The sequence below is a fragment of the Rhodofomes roseus genome (genome assembly GCF_022264815.1).
Source record: "Rhodofomes roseus strain CIRM-BRFM 1785 chromosome Unknown C8Q71scaffold_7, whole genome shotgun sequence".
Classification (NCBI taxonomy): domain Eukaryota; kingdom Fungi; phylum Basidiomycota; class Agaricomycetes; order Polyporales; family Fomitopsidaceae; genus Rhodofomes; species Rhodofomes roseus.
This window is the reverse complement of record NW_025952963.1, coordinates 1,385,097-1,397,832: the sequence shown is the minus strand read 5'-3', so window position 1 is coordinate 1,397,832 and position 12,736 is coordinate 1,385,097. Positions and strand designations below refer to the sequence as shown.

At 54.0% G+C, this 12,736-nt stretch overlaps 5 protein-coding genes across 5 annotated transcripts; 2 read left to right on the top strand and 3 right to left on the bottom strand.

Moving 5' to 3' along the window:
* Positions 1 to 827: 827 nt before the first annotated feature.
* C8Q71DRAFT_752519 (uncharacterized protein) lies at positions 828 to 2,796 on the top strand. Its single transcript, XM_047923383.1, has 10 exons — positions 828 to 880; positions 936 to 1,369; positions 1,435 to 1,507; positions 1,564 to 1,587; positions 1,646 to 1,743; positions 1,794 to 1,950; positions 2,007 to 2,039; positions 2,094 to 2,117; positions 2,173 to 2,435; positions 2,487 to 2,796. Exons 2-10 carry the CDS (start codon positions 1,188 to 1,190, stop codon positions 2,608 to 2,610), a joined length of 978 nt encoding a protein of 325 aa, XP_047780615.1. The 5' UTR covers positions 828 to 880; positions 936 to 1,187; the 3' UTR covers positions 2,611 to 2,796.
* Positions 2,785 to 4,563, top strand: C8Q71DRAFT_807760 (oxalate transporter). The gene is made up of 3 exons (XM_047926014.1): positions 2,785 to 3,321; positions 3,369 to 3,497; positions 3,546 to 4,563. The coding sequence occupies exons 1-3, from the start codon at positions 3,071 to 3,073 to the stop codon at positions 4,327 to 4,329; spliced, it is 1,164 nt and encodes a 387-aa protein (XP_047780614.1). The 5' UTR covers positions 2,785 to 3,070; the 3' UTR covers positions 4,330 to 4,563.
* On the bottom strand, positions 4,564 to 6,084 carry C8Q71DRAFT_752514 (cobW-domain-containing protein). Its single transcript, XM_047923382.1, has 6 exons — positions 5,822 to 6,084; positions 5,703 to 5,766; positions 5,601 to 5,650; positions 5,501 to 5,537; positions 5,267 to 5,444; positions 4,564 to 5,201 (listed from the first exon to the last, which is right to left on the bottom strand). Exons 1-6 carry the CDS (start codon positions 5,976 to 5,978, stop codon positions 4,611 to 4,613), a joined length of 1,077 nt encoding a protein of 358 aa, XP_047780613.1. The 5' UTR covers positions 5,979 to 6,084; the 3' UTR covers positions 4,564 to 4,610.
* A 508-nt stretch (positions 6,085 to 6,592) lies between these two features.
* On the bottom strand, positions 6,593 to 8,624 carry C8Q71DRAFT_752510 (RNA polymerase Rpc34 subunit-domain-containing protein). Its single transcript, XM_047923381.1, has 9 exons — positions 8,463 to 8,624; positions 8,327 to 8,407; positions 8,201 to 8,274; positions 8,086 to 8,150; positions 7,924 to 8,036; positions 7,728 to 7,871; positions 7,576 to 7,668; positions 7,421 to 7,519; positions 6,593 to 7,366 (listed from the first exon to the last, which is right to left on the bottom strand). The coding sequence occupies exons 1-9, from the start codon at positions 8,529 to 8,531 to the stop codon at positions 6,686 to 6,688; spliced, it is 1,419 nt and encodes a 472-aa protein (XP_047780612.1). The 5' UTR covers positions 8,532 to 8,624; the 3' UTR covers positions 6,593 to 6,685.
* Positions 8,625 to 8,987: 363 nt separating this feature from the next.
* On the bottom strand, positions 8,988 to 12,546 carry C8Q71DRAFT_752509 (atypical/PIKK/PI3K protein kinase). Its single transcript, XM_047923380.1, has 14 exons — positions 12,351 to 12,546; positions 12,208 to 12,297; positions 12,056 to 12,157; positions 11,852 to 11,995; positions 11,672 to 11,792; positions 11,539 to 11,625; positions 11,401 to 11,481; positions 11,116 to 11,349; positions 10,781 to 11,062; positions 10,463 to 10,729; positions 9,815 to 10,412; positions 9,689 to 9,763; positions 9,624 to 9,638; positions 8,988 to 9,573 (listed from the first exon to the last, which is right to left on the bottom strand). Exons 1-14 carry the CDS (start codon positions 12,422 to 12,424, stop codon positions 9,200 to 9,202), a joined length of 2,544 nt encoding a protein of 847 aa, XP_047780611.1. The 5' UTR covers positions 12,425 to 12,546; the 3' UTR covers positions 8,988 to 9,199.
* Positions 12,547 to 12,736: the final 190 nt, after the last annotated feature.

Here is a 12,736-nt window from a genome sequence, read left to right as displayed (position 1 = left end):
TGTACTATCTAGCAATGAGCATTGCCGCATCTGTGGTTAGGAGTCACAAATCAGGGTACTTACACAATTCACCCTGAAGCAAGTTGGCCAATGAGGTTGCTTGGTATCGATAAATGGAGGTTGCTGGTATCGATAAATGGAGGAAAATGAGAATCTGAGTTGAGTTGGAGGCAAGGAGGATCAGACAGTGGGTGTATGCGGCGCCCGACAGACCACTGACCTCTCGCGTTAGGTGTATGCAGCTGGTGCTGCCGTTGTTCATCTCACCGTTGGATCTATATATCTCTCATTCCCGGAGGACTTGCCTAGGGGTTCGCCGCGAAGACGCTGCAGGGGCATATGCGCAGTCCTGATCGTATAGTCGCGCCGGCGCTTATAGGGGGCATACATCGCTCGCGCCCTCCGTGGTAGCCTCGACGCTACTATGTACGACGTCGTCGCATCTGATATTGAGATCAGCATGTATACAGGTAGCTAGAGAAATGAACAAAAACCTCGGTGTCATTCAACGGAGCACTCCGGTCTGCGACTCGACTCGGAGGCCCTCAACTTGCAATTGAAGCGCGAGCGCCGCGGCTAGCGACTGGAGAAGGATCGAATTATTTACTTCCTGAGGCTGGCAAGGAATGCGTAGATGTGGCATGGGTATATGCGTGCGGTACATGCTCGTTCGAGACAAGTTAGCGCATTCGACTCGTCGCGGCGTCGTCGCGTCGACGCGTGCGCGACTGGTCACGGGCTCGCGGCAGAGGGAATTACATAAGCGATAAGTACTTACATATCCGAAGAATCTTCAATAAGGAAAGCTCGGATTCCCTTTGGATCTAGTATCATCTCCTGCAACTTGAACTCTCTACGCTTGAAAATCCGTTGCGAACCGGTACACATCCTAACTTTAGCTTCCCGCAGGCTTCTCGTCTGAACTCGTCAAACAGTCCGGGACTCCGGACGAGTCCAGCTCCCACCCGCCGGGCCGGACCCTACGTTGCCCTCTACAGGAGCTCGTCAGCTGGGCCGTTCACGCGTCGACCGCTGTGGTCAGACAGGAGACTGTGATGCAAGAGAATATACTGTGTCCCTTTCCTCGGGAACTCCTCGATGCCATGGGAGTCATCCAAGAGTGATCCCGCATAAATACCAGGTGCTCAGTGAATATTGTCCCCGGCACGCCTGAGCCTGGTTCTGTCATGAGAATGCTCCTACGTTCCTTTGCCACAGTGGCAGCTACGGCGTCAGCAAGTGCGTTCGCGAGCGTAGCCGCGGGCAACACGGCCGCCTCAAGCTTCGACTGGCAGTCCATTGAATACGTCTATGCGTTCGGAGACTCTTACACGTTCGTACAAGGTACTCACGGCCTCGCCAACTTCAGGTGAGCGATGTCTGCCTGTGGGGGACGGCACACAAGTTATTCTGACCTTTTTTTTCGTCCAAAAGCTTCATCGGGGATTTATTTGATCTATCATTCACGCCTGGCGAGTTGCTGACGGACGAAATCGTCTACAAGAATGTTAAGCGTTCTCATCTCTGGTGTGAGACCCGAACCTGAACGCATGTACACTGCAGACAAGCTCAGACGGCGCTAACTGGGTATGTCCGGAAGGCAGAATCAGTGTGGCTTTTTCGTAAGACTGAGTATTTCACATAGATTGAATACTTGACGGGATGTTTCGCCGGAGACCCCGCCTTCTGTCCTCGAAAGCTATGGGATTTCGCGTTTGCCGGTGCAGACATTGACGGAAATATGTGAGCACTTTGTCGAGAATGAGTTGAGCAACCCGATGACCCGTGGTTAGTTTGCCCTTGCACCACAACTTCACCATTCCACTCGTCGATCAAGTGAAGCAATGGGTCACTTATGCAAAAGATGTTGTCCCGCATCCGGTGAAGAATACGTTGACAGCATGGTGGATTGGTATCAACGATACAGGAGATACTATATCAAACGCGACTGTCAGCGAAGACATGATATCCGTGGCTATCGAGTACTGATTCGTATTTTCCTCCAGATCACAGACTGGACTGCTTTCTGGAATGCCGAGGTAAGAACTCATAAAGCAGTCGAAACCAGTAGTTTCTCACTGGCAGCCCAACAGATGACATCGTATTTCAACGCCGTGGTCAGTGCTCTTTTGCCGGCGAGACATACATGGAGACCTCTGATGATCGGTCCAGCAATCCGCCTACGACAATGGTCTTCAAGGCGCACACCTGTTCATCAATGTGCCGCCTGGGGAACGCGCACCAGCACATACCGACTCGGACGACCAGGACACCATCAAGGCGCACATCGAGCTCTACAACAGCGTCCTCGCGGACTATGTCGCCGCATTCGCCAAGGAGCACCCGGACACGAATGTGCTGACCTTCGATGCGCATTCCTGGTTCAACGAGGTACTCGACAATGCTGCTGTGTACGGTTTCACCAATACCACTGGGTAGGCATGGCATAGGAGCGTGTGTTGGACGGATGTTGACGAATCTGATAGGTACTGCACCTGCTCCGATCCGTCATACTTCTGGTACAATACCGGACATCCAACCGAGCGCGTACACCGCCTCCTCGCCGCTGCAATCGGCAGCAGTTTGAAGAATGCGTCGGCTCGAGGGTAGCCCTCCGTAGTCTGGTTGTATACTCACATTTAGTCGCGGTGTTTCTTAAGTCAATTCGATGTCATTGAAGTAGTAACCACTGGCAGTGCTCCCTGTTCCATGATAAGTGCGAGGGTGGCCCTATCGATAGAACTGCCCCATGCTGTCTTGATCATATACCACAACTAACTTCAAGTTGAAGTTATGCAAGAGAGCTCGGCTTGTTCTCAACATTCAACAGGCGCCCAGTCCTCCATCGCAGTCGACCACCGACAGCCTCACAAGGTCCTCGTTCCCGTAGACGTCGAAGCACTCGCCCAGAAGAAAACCTGGTCGTATCAGCCGACCAGCCTGCGGTCGACAGGACGCCGTGGTCAGAGGGGTAACATTGACCGGAATAGCCGCGTTTCTCACGGGCGACTCCGCTCTGCGCCCCAGCCGCCGACGCCCGTCTCCCTCTCCCCCTCACCCATCCTCCGCCATGACAGACCTGCATCTGCAGGACAATAGATCAGCGTATTCGCTCGCGACGGTCCACGACCCACCGTCGCCTTCTGCGCGCACGTCGCTCCTTTCGCATGCCGACGAACCCCAGTATGGCACGACACCACCCGCCGGGCCCTCGAACAAGCGGATCCTCTTCACCGCGACGCTGAAGATGGCCGCCATCTTCATCGTCAGCACATTGTTTCTCGGCGGAACACTTTGGCTCGCGCTGCCAACACTAGACGAGTGAGTCGCACACATTTCGGATGCGACCAGACTCTGACTTTGCCTAGGGAGGACCGCCCAGATCTTCGCATCCCCAAATCGTTTGCTCAGCTGCAGGCACTGAACGCTCTCCTTAAGAAGTACCGTGATATTTATCCCTACCGCATCGTTGTCTGCTATGTTATAACCTACCTATTGTGCGTACGGCCACTCTCACTGCTGACCGACAACTGACTGTCCCGCAGCCTACAAGCGTTCTCGCTTCCCGGGTCGATGTACCTGTCCATCCTCGGTGGCGCTGTGTGGGGCGTCCCGCGCGCCATTCTGCTTGCATGCACATGCGTAGCGTGCGGCGCGACGCTCTGCTACCTCATCAGCGCCGCGCTCGGGCCCGCCCTTCTCACGATGCCCAAGTATAAAGCGCGCGCCGACGTCTGGGCAGACAAGATCAGCGCACAGCGCGACAACCTCATCTCGTACCTCATCGTGCTCCGCATCGCACCGCTCCCGCCGCACTGGGTCGTGAACGTCCTCTGCCCCCACCTCGGGATTGGCATCTTGCCGTTCTGGACTAGCACATGGCTCGGCATCCTCGGGGTGACTGTCATCCACACCACGATCGGCGGCAGCCTCGACGAGATGACGTCCCCGGACGATTTCCACCTCATCTCATGGAAGAACTTCTTCATGCTCGCCGCCGTCGTCGTCGGCGTGATGATTCCCGTTGGCCTGCGCTACTTCTTCAAGCGCGAGCTCGCAACCGTCGTCGATGTCGAGGCGGACGCGGAGAGCCTCGCCGAGCAGTACCGCGACGACGCGAGCGACGTCATCCTTGCGCAGGGCCCCGCCGTCGGCCCCGGCAAGGGCAAGGACACGAAGCTCATCAGCCTCTCGGACGATGAGGACGACTACTCGGACGGCGATCCGGACGAGGACATCATCCTCGAAGCAGGACCTGCGCTTGTCGTGAAGGCGGATGAGCCCGCAGAGCCGGCTCGCCGGGAGTGGCGACAAGAGGATTTGCTGTGACGATGTTATGACTCCCCCCGTCGGGTACGCGGACGCTTGCGAAGTGCTCGGAGGTATGATGAGATAGATGTGTACGCTTAATAACCGCCGACCGATGCTTCCCTCCCTTGTGTTAGTTAGATCCATGGATTCGGTTCTTGAGGTAACATATTTTCTGTAGTTGCATTGCTGCTGTATGATGACGAATAGTGTATCCATGATACAGTTTGTGGTTTTGGTTTCCTGCCGACAGCCCATTGCGACTTCATTGAGAATAACGCAGCACTTGCACGTCTACATATTCAAGCTACACTCGCGCCGATCTTCTCTGCAAATCGGCGTGCAACCCGCTTCACCTCCCCTCTCTCGCCCATGACGGTAAGGAGCACAGAGCCCCCATCTCTCAGCCCATCGGCCGAGCACGCACTCAAGTCGGACCGTCCAAATGCCCAGTTCAGTATGTGTACTCCCTTTGCTGTCCGTACGAAGCCCTTGACGCGCCAGATGGTCTCCTTCGAGAGGCCGTCAAGCGCAGCGGTTAGCGTCTCTTCGCTGATCACGTCGGACGCCTCGTCTACCGGTGGCGTGTCGCTGGCGCCGGCGAGGGGTGCTGCTGCTGAGCAGGTGCATGAGTCTCCGTGCGTGTGTGGGTGGCCCGCTGGATGTGGGGGCTTCGCGCCTCTGTAGATGGTGGCCGTCTCTACCTCATCGTGATGGTTCTCGCTCGGATGTTCGGCCTCAGCTAGGAAGAGCTTGGAGTCGAGCCCGAAAATGAGATCTGGGTCGACACCCGCGCGTCCCTCGCAGCGCACTTTCGGCGTCGTATCGTTCAATGTGTTCAGATGGTCAATGAGAATGTCGAGTGCACGGTCGGATATGTGCTCCCACTTGTTCTGGGTGAAGCGGTACAGTCGGTGAGCTTCAGTGGGCGATGTTCGGATAAAGCGGAGCCACGCACGATGAGGATCACGTCTGTATAACTTGCCTGCATCTTGGCTGTGGGCGAGGTGTCTTCGTATCCCGTGAAGTTTTCGGCGTCGATGACGGTGACGATCGCGTCTAGACGGAGGTCGCGCTCTGTCTCTCGTTCGAGCTCGCGGATCTGAAAGGCCAGGGTGGCTGGGAATGCGGATCCTCTGAGAAAGAGGAGCATGAGGTTCAGGGTCAAGGAAGGACACCGGTGTGTATTTACGAGCATTCGATGATGATCCTGTCTGGCCGATACTTCTCTGTTGGTAGGGATGCCAATCAGGGTGATGTCAGAGTCGGATATTCAGGGCGTACTACTATACCTCTTATCTCCAGCAGTGCGGTCTTCATCTGTCCCACAAGAACACAGCACCTACGAGGAGATGAGATCCGAGGCGGAGCACCATGCATCGGCCTGCGCTCACATACATCCGTTGAGGATCTCGCTGACAGCCGCCAAGCTAGATTGTTTCGCAAGCTGACTATCGACTACTCATGCATACACATCAGCATTGACCACGGGCTCCTACATAGCCAACGGTACCTTCAACATCGCCGAACTCATTCTTCAGCAAGACGACACGGTAGTCCTTCGGCAACTTCGGGAGCAGCGAGAGGATGATGGACGTTTTTCCCGCTCCTAAGAATCCCGTGAAGACTGTGATGGGGATGTGAGACGTCTTCTCGACTGACGAGGACATGGCTTCCGTTGTGGAGACCAGGTGGTGACCGTTAGCTGAGTGCTAGATTCAAGGAAGTGCCGCCGGCGCGGACCCGCGTCCTTCGATCTGGCAATCTTGATCCGTATCGTATCTGAGATACGAGATCTACTGTACGCATGAAGCGATCATACTTACCAAGATCCATACGCGAGTTGAACGTAGAATGCCAAAGCCCGGCCGAAACTGTCGCAGCATCGCAGCGATCAGGGGAAGGGGAGGTCATAAGAGTGATTCGTAGTTGAGAATTCTTGACTGTGCTAATAGTGCTATCACCTGGTTCTGACCGCGCCTGCAGGAATGTCATAATCACGGACCACGCCGGTATTCGTCCTCAGGCTGTACCATAGTCCTATGCGGAAAGCCTACAACATTGAATCAACGGTGAGTAGATTGATACCTTTGGCAGTAGTTGCAGCCAGCGGTATCGGAGCGTTCCATCTGTTGTAACGACGTCAAGCTCTCTCCATACGTACGCAGCCACTACTAGTCACACTGAACGCACCGTAACATCTCCCGAATGACCTATTCAAGGTACAGGAACGAACACCTATCGTCGAACTCCTGCAGCCGATCCGCACCCACTGGTGCTGAACATGTGGTTTCACACGCTTGCAATATGAGTGTATACTGATTGGAAACATCGCGGTAAACAGAAGCCCGAGGCACTCTCTAAGGAGCCTCTTCTACTATGGTACAACATCTCCATCAAGCCAGGTCTCGTAATAGACACATTCTTGAGGGTTCACGGGGCCGCCAACCGTGCAAAAGTCGGCAGTCGGGCAGCCAACACACGGAGCTTGGCCTAGCCCCGAGACGACTCGGATGCGCTCTTCATGGATGGCTTGATACACAAATCCACTTGAGTAGCCGACGTCGACGCGAGTATCCGGGACGCCTGAGTCGGCGAGAGCCCGCGCACTACCAGGGAAGTCGTCGGCGTCGCTGGATGCGCTGTAGGCGCGTCCTTTGCGCTTCCCTTTGGAGCGACCGTCCTGCTTTGACCGGCCTACCCGTTTTGGATCACGACGGCGTCGCTTCCGCCTGATTTCGTCATCTCCGCTCAAACTCGCGTCACTATCAGCAGTGTCGCAGGCATCCGAGTCCGTTTCGTCCCTGCGGCGTTTCTTCCGCTGCTGCCGATTACGATCGTTTGCATTGGGGACATCTTCATCGGATGTCGCCAGAGCAGCGTCGCGTCGTCGACGTCGCTTCTTCCGTGGTTGACTATCCTCGCTATCGGTAGATGTGGACTCGTCTGTGTCTCGGGCCCTGGCCTTTCGCCGGCGCTTTCCAGTGCTATGTTTGCCCGTATCACTGTCAGAGTTCTCAAAAGCGTCGCCTTGGTCAAATAGGACGAATGCCGGTATCTATTCAATGACCTTCAGCGGCTTGAAAATGCGTGCGAATCGGCATAGACAGACCTTTGCAACCTTTCCGTCTAAAATCAGCACGTTCAAGAGCATCTCGATTTGCTGAACCGTCAGCTCGGTTTCTGTGACGCGACTGCGTTTCAGCAAGGCCTGATGTCTTATGTCAGTATGACATAAGGTTTTTGCGATGCCTGGAGAACACTGACCAAGATCTGTTCAGCATTCGGATAGGATGAGTAGGAAGGCGGATATAGTAGCCTGACTTGTTCAGCGCGGTCGCGCGCTGGTTTCGGGAGACTCTAATAGGTATCAGATGTTGAACTTCTACAGTGCGCGAGTCTAACCTGAGCTGACTCACTTTGTCTCGAATGATCTTGAGACAGACATCGGACAACAGTTTGATGAACTCAGTGTCCAGTTCCCTGTCCGTAAACCAGGGCCCGCCCGTCATCTCAGGTGACGGTTCTAACTCCGCTGACATGTAGATCTTGCGTGTCGCGTACTTTCGTAGATGGTTAGGAAATGTGCACATAATAATACACTATATGACATACTCGAACATCATTCACTGTCTTGATGAGACGCTTCTGAGTCAACGATCTGAGGCACTTGTCAACGATTGTCTGATGTAGCTGCGTTTTGACTTTGATGTATTTTGTCCAGATGCCTGCTCCGAAGATGGTGAGCTTTGTCTAGGAAGAGCTGCTAGTACGTACCTTCAGTTGCTGCTGCACGAATTCGATCGAGAACCATGGTCTCTTCCTGACTGAGACCCTTTTTCCTGAAGCAACTATCAAAACCTGAGCTCTATCAATTCGAGGGATTACCAACAGCTCGATCTCGTCCTGGCTCACTGCCCTATAAGAAAGCGTGTCCTTATCGCCTACGAGTAGAACGAACAGGCCCTGTAGAGTACGAATGAGACTATAACATCATGCCAGGGAGGAGATCGCTGACCGTGCTCAGCAAGAAGTTGACTGCAGAGACTCGAGCCTTAGTGTCCGAGACAAGGCTGTCGAGATCTTTCTGGGATATGACCTGAAGTATCATCGTTGAGGAAGGAAACATACGGGCAGCACGACATTCGTCTTACCTTGTTTGGTCTCGCAAGCGCAGCCTGGTGTAGCTTGCGCTCGAGCGCGTTGATTTTACGACCGCTCATCTTCCGTGTAGGCAACACAAGCAACGAAGCAGACCACAACTCGACGTGGGGGTCAGCGGCGCTAACCGGTGGCGGGGCAGACCACTACCGTTACGTCATCGGGGCCCGGTTTGCGCTGCCTTGAACGCCTCGCTCTCATTTCGTTTGGTAACCTCGTAGATGGGGGCGTAACCCACGCTCGGCTGAAGTAAAGCATGGGGACGACACCAGCTAGTATGTATACATGACGGATACGACCAAAACACGACACCGATAGAAGGGAACTCAAAGCTACCGAAAGGACAACCGTCAATGAGCTAAATAACAAAGTGGTCATGCGATGCGGTGCACATTGCTCGTTGTATCATCCTAGGCCTAGGGTACCGCTAATTATTCCTGAGCAGCACGCTGCGTCGTTCGACAGCTACTTAATACCGGACCAACACTGACTGTGCCAACACCGCGCCTAATCCTGCATGATGTCTTACCTAATAATACAATTCGATGCATTTTCCAATGACAAACTTGTGTCCGTGTCGAATCGAGATACTGTACGAGATTTACTGTACATACTCCTCATTATGATGAAGCTACGCGGCGAGACGCACACCCAAAATCGCCGTCAAGTGAAGTCGGCATGGCAAGCAGGGCAAGCCGACACTCTACAAGTACAGCCGCAGCGGGAGCCCTCAACTACGCCAATATTGCGCCCAGTCATGCATCCTATCCAACACAACTGTGAAGGGTGATATATCATTGAGCAGCTTCTCGAAGTGCTCGATAGCCTGTTCTTCCGTGAGGTCCAAGCAGAATTTCCCAAGTACTTGCTCATGGACATCACGGTGCTTGATGTGCGGGATGTTCGCGTCGACCATCAGGGTCACCAAGTTCAGGATGAGGTTAGCGCTCTTTCGCAGGATGGTGAACGCCGTGAAGCAGAAGTTCTTGAATCGCGTGTAGTGGACTGACTGCACACCACCCATGGCGTCGTACATCTCTTTGCACACCTTCACAGGCGGTGCGAGAGGTTTCGGATCACGTCCGAGGATGTAACCGAAGTCAACTGAAGCGCCGTAGTCAATAAGCCATTCATCCAAGCAAGAGTATTCATACCATGAAAAAAGTGTCCTACATTGGGCAGTCAGCTCTGAGTCGAGGTGCGAGTTCAGACAACGTACCATCAGGCGCAAGCAGGAGGTTATCTAGGTGGCGGTCTCCAACTCCGAGCAAGTAGGTGACAACGCAGTATCCAGCTATTGACTTCCATGAGCGGACGCGTACATCGGTGGCGTCATATCACTCACCGCAACTCCGAATGAAGGTGTCGATGACACCGGGTTCTACGCCGTAGGTCCCCACGCTTCCTTCGTCGGGATAATGCGCGCGCAGGTAGTTGAGCAACGTCCCGTATTCACTCACAATGGCGGCGATCGTTTTGCTCGGAATGAACTGCGCCATACCTTGCAATGGACCCGTCGCGAGGACATCGTAGGGACTGAGCTTCAGGTCCAGATTTTCCTTGCGCAACAGCCTGTCCATGAGAGTGAACAACTGGATCACAAGCTGGTCTTGCCGCATGTCGTCACCGTCCTTGAAGATGAGCGGGTACTCCGATCCATCCGCACACTGGAAGTACAGCAGCATCGGGAACATATTCGACTTGAAGACGCTGGACTTCTCCGCGATGATGCCCGTGACCATGACGCGCGCGTTGAGCGGCAGAGGCAGCGGTGCCATTGACGAGAGGTTATTCTTCGAATCTGCGAGGAACGCGCGCAGTTTCTCGATCTTCTTCGGGCGTGGATCCTTGGAGGTACGAAGGTCGCGTGCACGCTTGGCGAGCGTGTCGATGAGCTCGCCTTGGCGGCGCATGAGATCGCGGCGCTCGGCGCCTCCTTCAGACTGGGCATGCATCAGTCCAGCAACAATCGCACACTGACCATAGTCCATACCTCCACGATCTTCTGCATGAAGTTGTATACAACCCTTCCATACATCTTCTTGATCACCCGGTCTTCGATGGCGACTTCGACCATGAGGTACCAATGGAATCGGTTCCCAAGTATTGGATTGTGAACACCACGGTAGATCAGGAAGTCAGCGAGACCGCTGTCATCATAGGATATTGCGCTGGTGGTAGAGCGCGAGGACCTCTGATCACTCGCAGCGCTCTCGAACTTAAGTGCCTGCACCAGCTGCAACAGGTACAGGAGGAGCTCCTAGAGTATATAGTTGTGAGTGACAGGCCACGGCCGAGGATACGGACGTACGTCATCGTCTGCTCTGCTGAGTTGCTTCACAGCGAAGGCTCTCACTCGAGAGTCGACGGTGTTGGGTCCGAGCAGTTCCAGCGCATCGTCGGTGTCAATCTCGGTCCACTGAGGCAGGAGCTCCTCGACGGCCTGTTTGACTTCCGATGGGTCCCGCCACGTCACAGACTTGAGGAACTTTGTTAATCCGCGCTTATCCCTCGTCAAGTAGAAGCGGAACTTCCATATCAGGTCCTTCTCCTCGGACGTCAGAGGCTGACTGGGTGCGTAATTCAGAATTTCCTAGTTACATGGGGTGAGCAGATGGGCGCTTCGCCTATGATGCAAATACGCACGGAAAGCTCGTCACGGATCTTTGCATTGGGCTTGAGTTCGCGATCGTAGGGACTGCTCCGGTGACTTCGGACCAGTCGGCGATGCTTATCCTCTACGGGGTTCTCTCTCGCAACATCGGGGTCGACCACTTGCCACAACGACGAGTCCACGATGAAGCTGGGCTGTTGAGGAACGACGGGAGGCACCGGTGTTTGGACGGCAGCAGTAGACGTAGAGGCTGAGCTTGAGCCATCCTGGTCGATTCGTTTGTAATCATTGCCAGGGACAAGACGCGCAACACTCACCGGCTCGCAAAAGATCACAGGGAAGTCAAAGCGCGGCAAGTCAACGTAGAGATACAGATTGTCTGACTTGTCCGTTTCTGCCTGGGAGGAACATGCTCATGGTCAGTCGAGAGGTAGCAAGGGAGATAGAAGGCTGACTTTGTGTATGTCTGAGATCTTGCGAAAGGCCATAGCGTCAAGCCAATCAGACTTCGGCATGTCACCCCTTTCGTACTTTTTTAAGAGCTGTGCATATGTGAGCTTTGTGTCACGATGGGCTTAGTATTCGGACCTTCTCTAGCCTGCCCACTTCGTCTCGTGTGCCGATCTTGCTAGGTGTTGAGGTCTCGATAGAGCCGTCTGCCTCTCGGTCCGGCCATAATAGTAATCTATGCTTTCCTCTTCGAAGGCTCCTGCAGGTCCGTATACACACATCAGTTGCAGAACGTGTTGTTGTTGAAACAGAGCATACAGCTTCTTTCCAAAGAGACGAAATGTGGAGCCGCCAACTGGGATGGCAGATCTCGGGCCCGATATGTCCCACACGGTGAAGGTGATTTGAGTACTTAGGGGAAGGTCGCAGTAACGGATGGGGAATGTAAGCCACTCGTTCCATCTATCATTCATGTACTAATTGTAAGCTTTCGCCTCGTTGAATCGGTTATCAGAGACATACGTGTAGTCCTTCTTAAACGCCTTGTAAGACGTTCTGAAGGGAATCGTCAGAGGCTTATTGTCAGCGATTAGCTGGCAGGTGACGTATAAGTCGGACAGCTCTCTGCATGTATATAAGCTATTGGCAATAGTAGCATGCTGAACATTGCTTACGGTGACTGCTGAACGCCGTGAAACCTCAACTCCGGTTTCTCTAGCAGTTCAGTATACGGATGCGGTTTCCGCGTTCCTTCAAGCTGAGATCTAGCAAGTATGATTATTAGTGTACATTTGTGAGATCGCTTGCGGCGACTGACATTCGAAAAGTGACCGGTAGTTTCAGATCGCTCAACTTGGCGAAAGTGAAGTCGTCCCGGTTGTCCTTGTCCATGCTGCGGGTAGTGAAGTTGTCTTACCGTATACACCTTATGGGATGGCAACAACGCGTCTCCCAGGACGCGTACGCCTTGCGTTCAGTCAGAAGAGCTCGGAGTCGATGAATGAGCGAACTTCCATCGGCGGTTGCTGAGCTGAGCATCATTGATCTGAGATCCAATCCAAGCTCGGATTGTTCCGTCACCGAGCGCTGGCCGGGACCGGAGTCACCGTCAACGTTCAAACTCAGCGATATAGAGGAACTGCTCTGGGCGCGCCATCCTGCGATAATCCAATCATGAGGCCAAAGAAGATCCCTGTCTGTCTA

What these genes read in the sequence shown, in the direction of transcription:
- C8Q71DRAFT_752510 (XM_047923381.1), bottom strand. Translation starts at nt 8,531, where the DNA reads ATGAGCGGTCGTAAAATCAACGCGCTCGAGCGCAAGCTACACCAGGCT. An exon ending in AGACAGTGAATGATGTTCGA is followed by an intron (nt 7,872 to 7,923) that starts GTATGTCATATA and finishes CATCTACGAAAG; the next exon opens with TACGCGACACGCAAGATCTA. An exon ending in TCAAGATCATTCGAGACAAA is followed by an intron (nt 7,669 to 7,727) that starts GTGAGTCAGCTC and finishes GATACCTATTAG; the next exon opens with AGTCTCCCGAAACCAGCGCG.
- C8Q71DRAFT_807760 (XM_047926014.1), top strand. Translation starts at nt 3,071, where the DNA reads ATGACAGACCTGCATCTGCAGGACAATAGATCAGCGTATTCGCTCGCG. An exon ending in GCGCTGCCAACACTAGACGA is followed by an intron (nt 3,322 to 3,368) that starts GTGAGTCGCACA and finishes GACTTTGCCTAG; the next exon opens with GGAGGACCGCCCAGATCTTC. An exon ending in TATGTTATAACCTACCTATT is followed by an intron (nt 3,498 to 3,545) that starts GTGCGTACGGCC and finishes ACTGTCCCGCAG; the next exon opens with CCTACAAGCGTTCTCGCTTC.
- C8Q71DRAFT_752509 (XM_047923380.1), bottom strand. Translation starts at nt 12,424, where the DNA reads ATGGACAAGGACAACCGGGACGACTTCACTTTCGCCAAGTTGAGCGAT. An exon ending in AAGTGGGCAGGCTAGAGAAG is followed by an intron (nt 11,626 to 11,671) that starts GTCCGAATACTA and finishes ACATATGCACAG; the next exon opens with CTCTTAAAAAAGTACGAAAG. An exon ending in AGATCCGTGACGAGCTTTCC is followed by an intron (nt 11,063 to 11,115) that starts GTGCGTATTTGC and finishes CCATGTAACTAG; the next exon opens with GAAATTCTGAATTACGCACC.
- C8Q71DRAFT_752519 (XM_047923383.1), top strand. Translation starts at nt 1,188, where the DNA reads ATGAGAATGCTCCTACGTTCCTTTGCCACAGTGGCAGCTACGGCGTCA. An exon ending in ACGAAATCGTCTACAAGAAT is followed by an intron (nt 1,508 to 1,563) that starts GTTAAGCGTTCT and finishes TGTACACTGCAG; the next exon opens with ACAAGCTCAGACGGCGCTAA. An exon ending in GCAGACATTGACGGAAATAT is followed by an intron (nt 1,744 to 1,793) that starts GTGAGCACTTTG and finishes ACCCGTGGTTAG; the next exon opens with TTTGCCCTTGCACCACAACT.
- C8Q71DRAFT_752514 (XM_047923382.1), bottom strand. Translation starts at nt 5,978, where the DNA reads ATGTCCTCGTCAGTCGAGAAGACGTCTCACATCCCCATCACAGTCTTC. An exon ending in TGAGTTCGGCGATGTTGAAG is followed by an intron (nt 5,767 to 5,821) that starts GTACCGTTGGCT and finishes ATGCATGAGTAG; the next exon opens with TCGATAGTCAGCTTGCGAAA. An exon ending in CGCACTGCTGGAGATAAGAG is followed by an intron (nt 5,538 to 5,600) that starts GTATAGTAGTAC and finishes CCCTACCAACAG; the next exon opens with AGAAGTATCGGCCAGACAGG.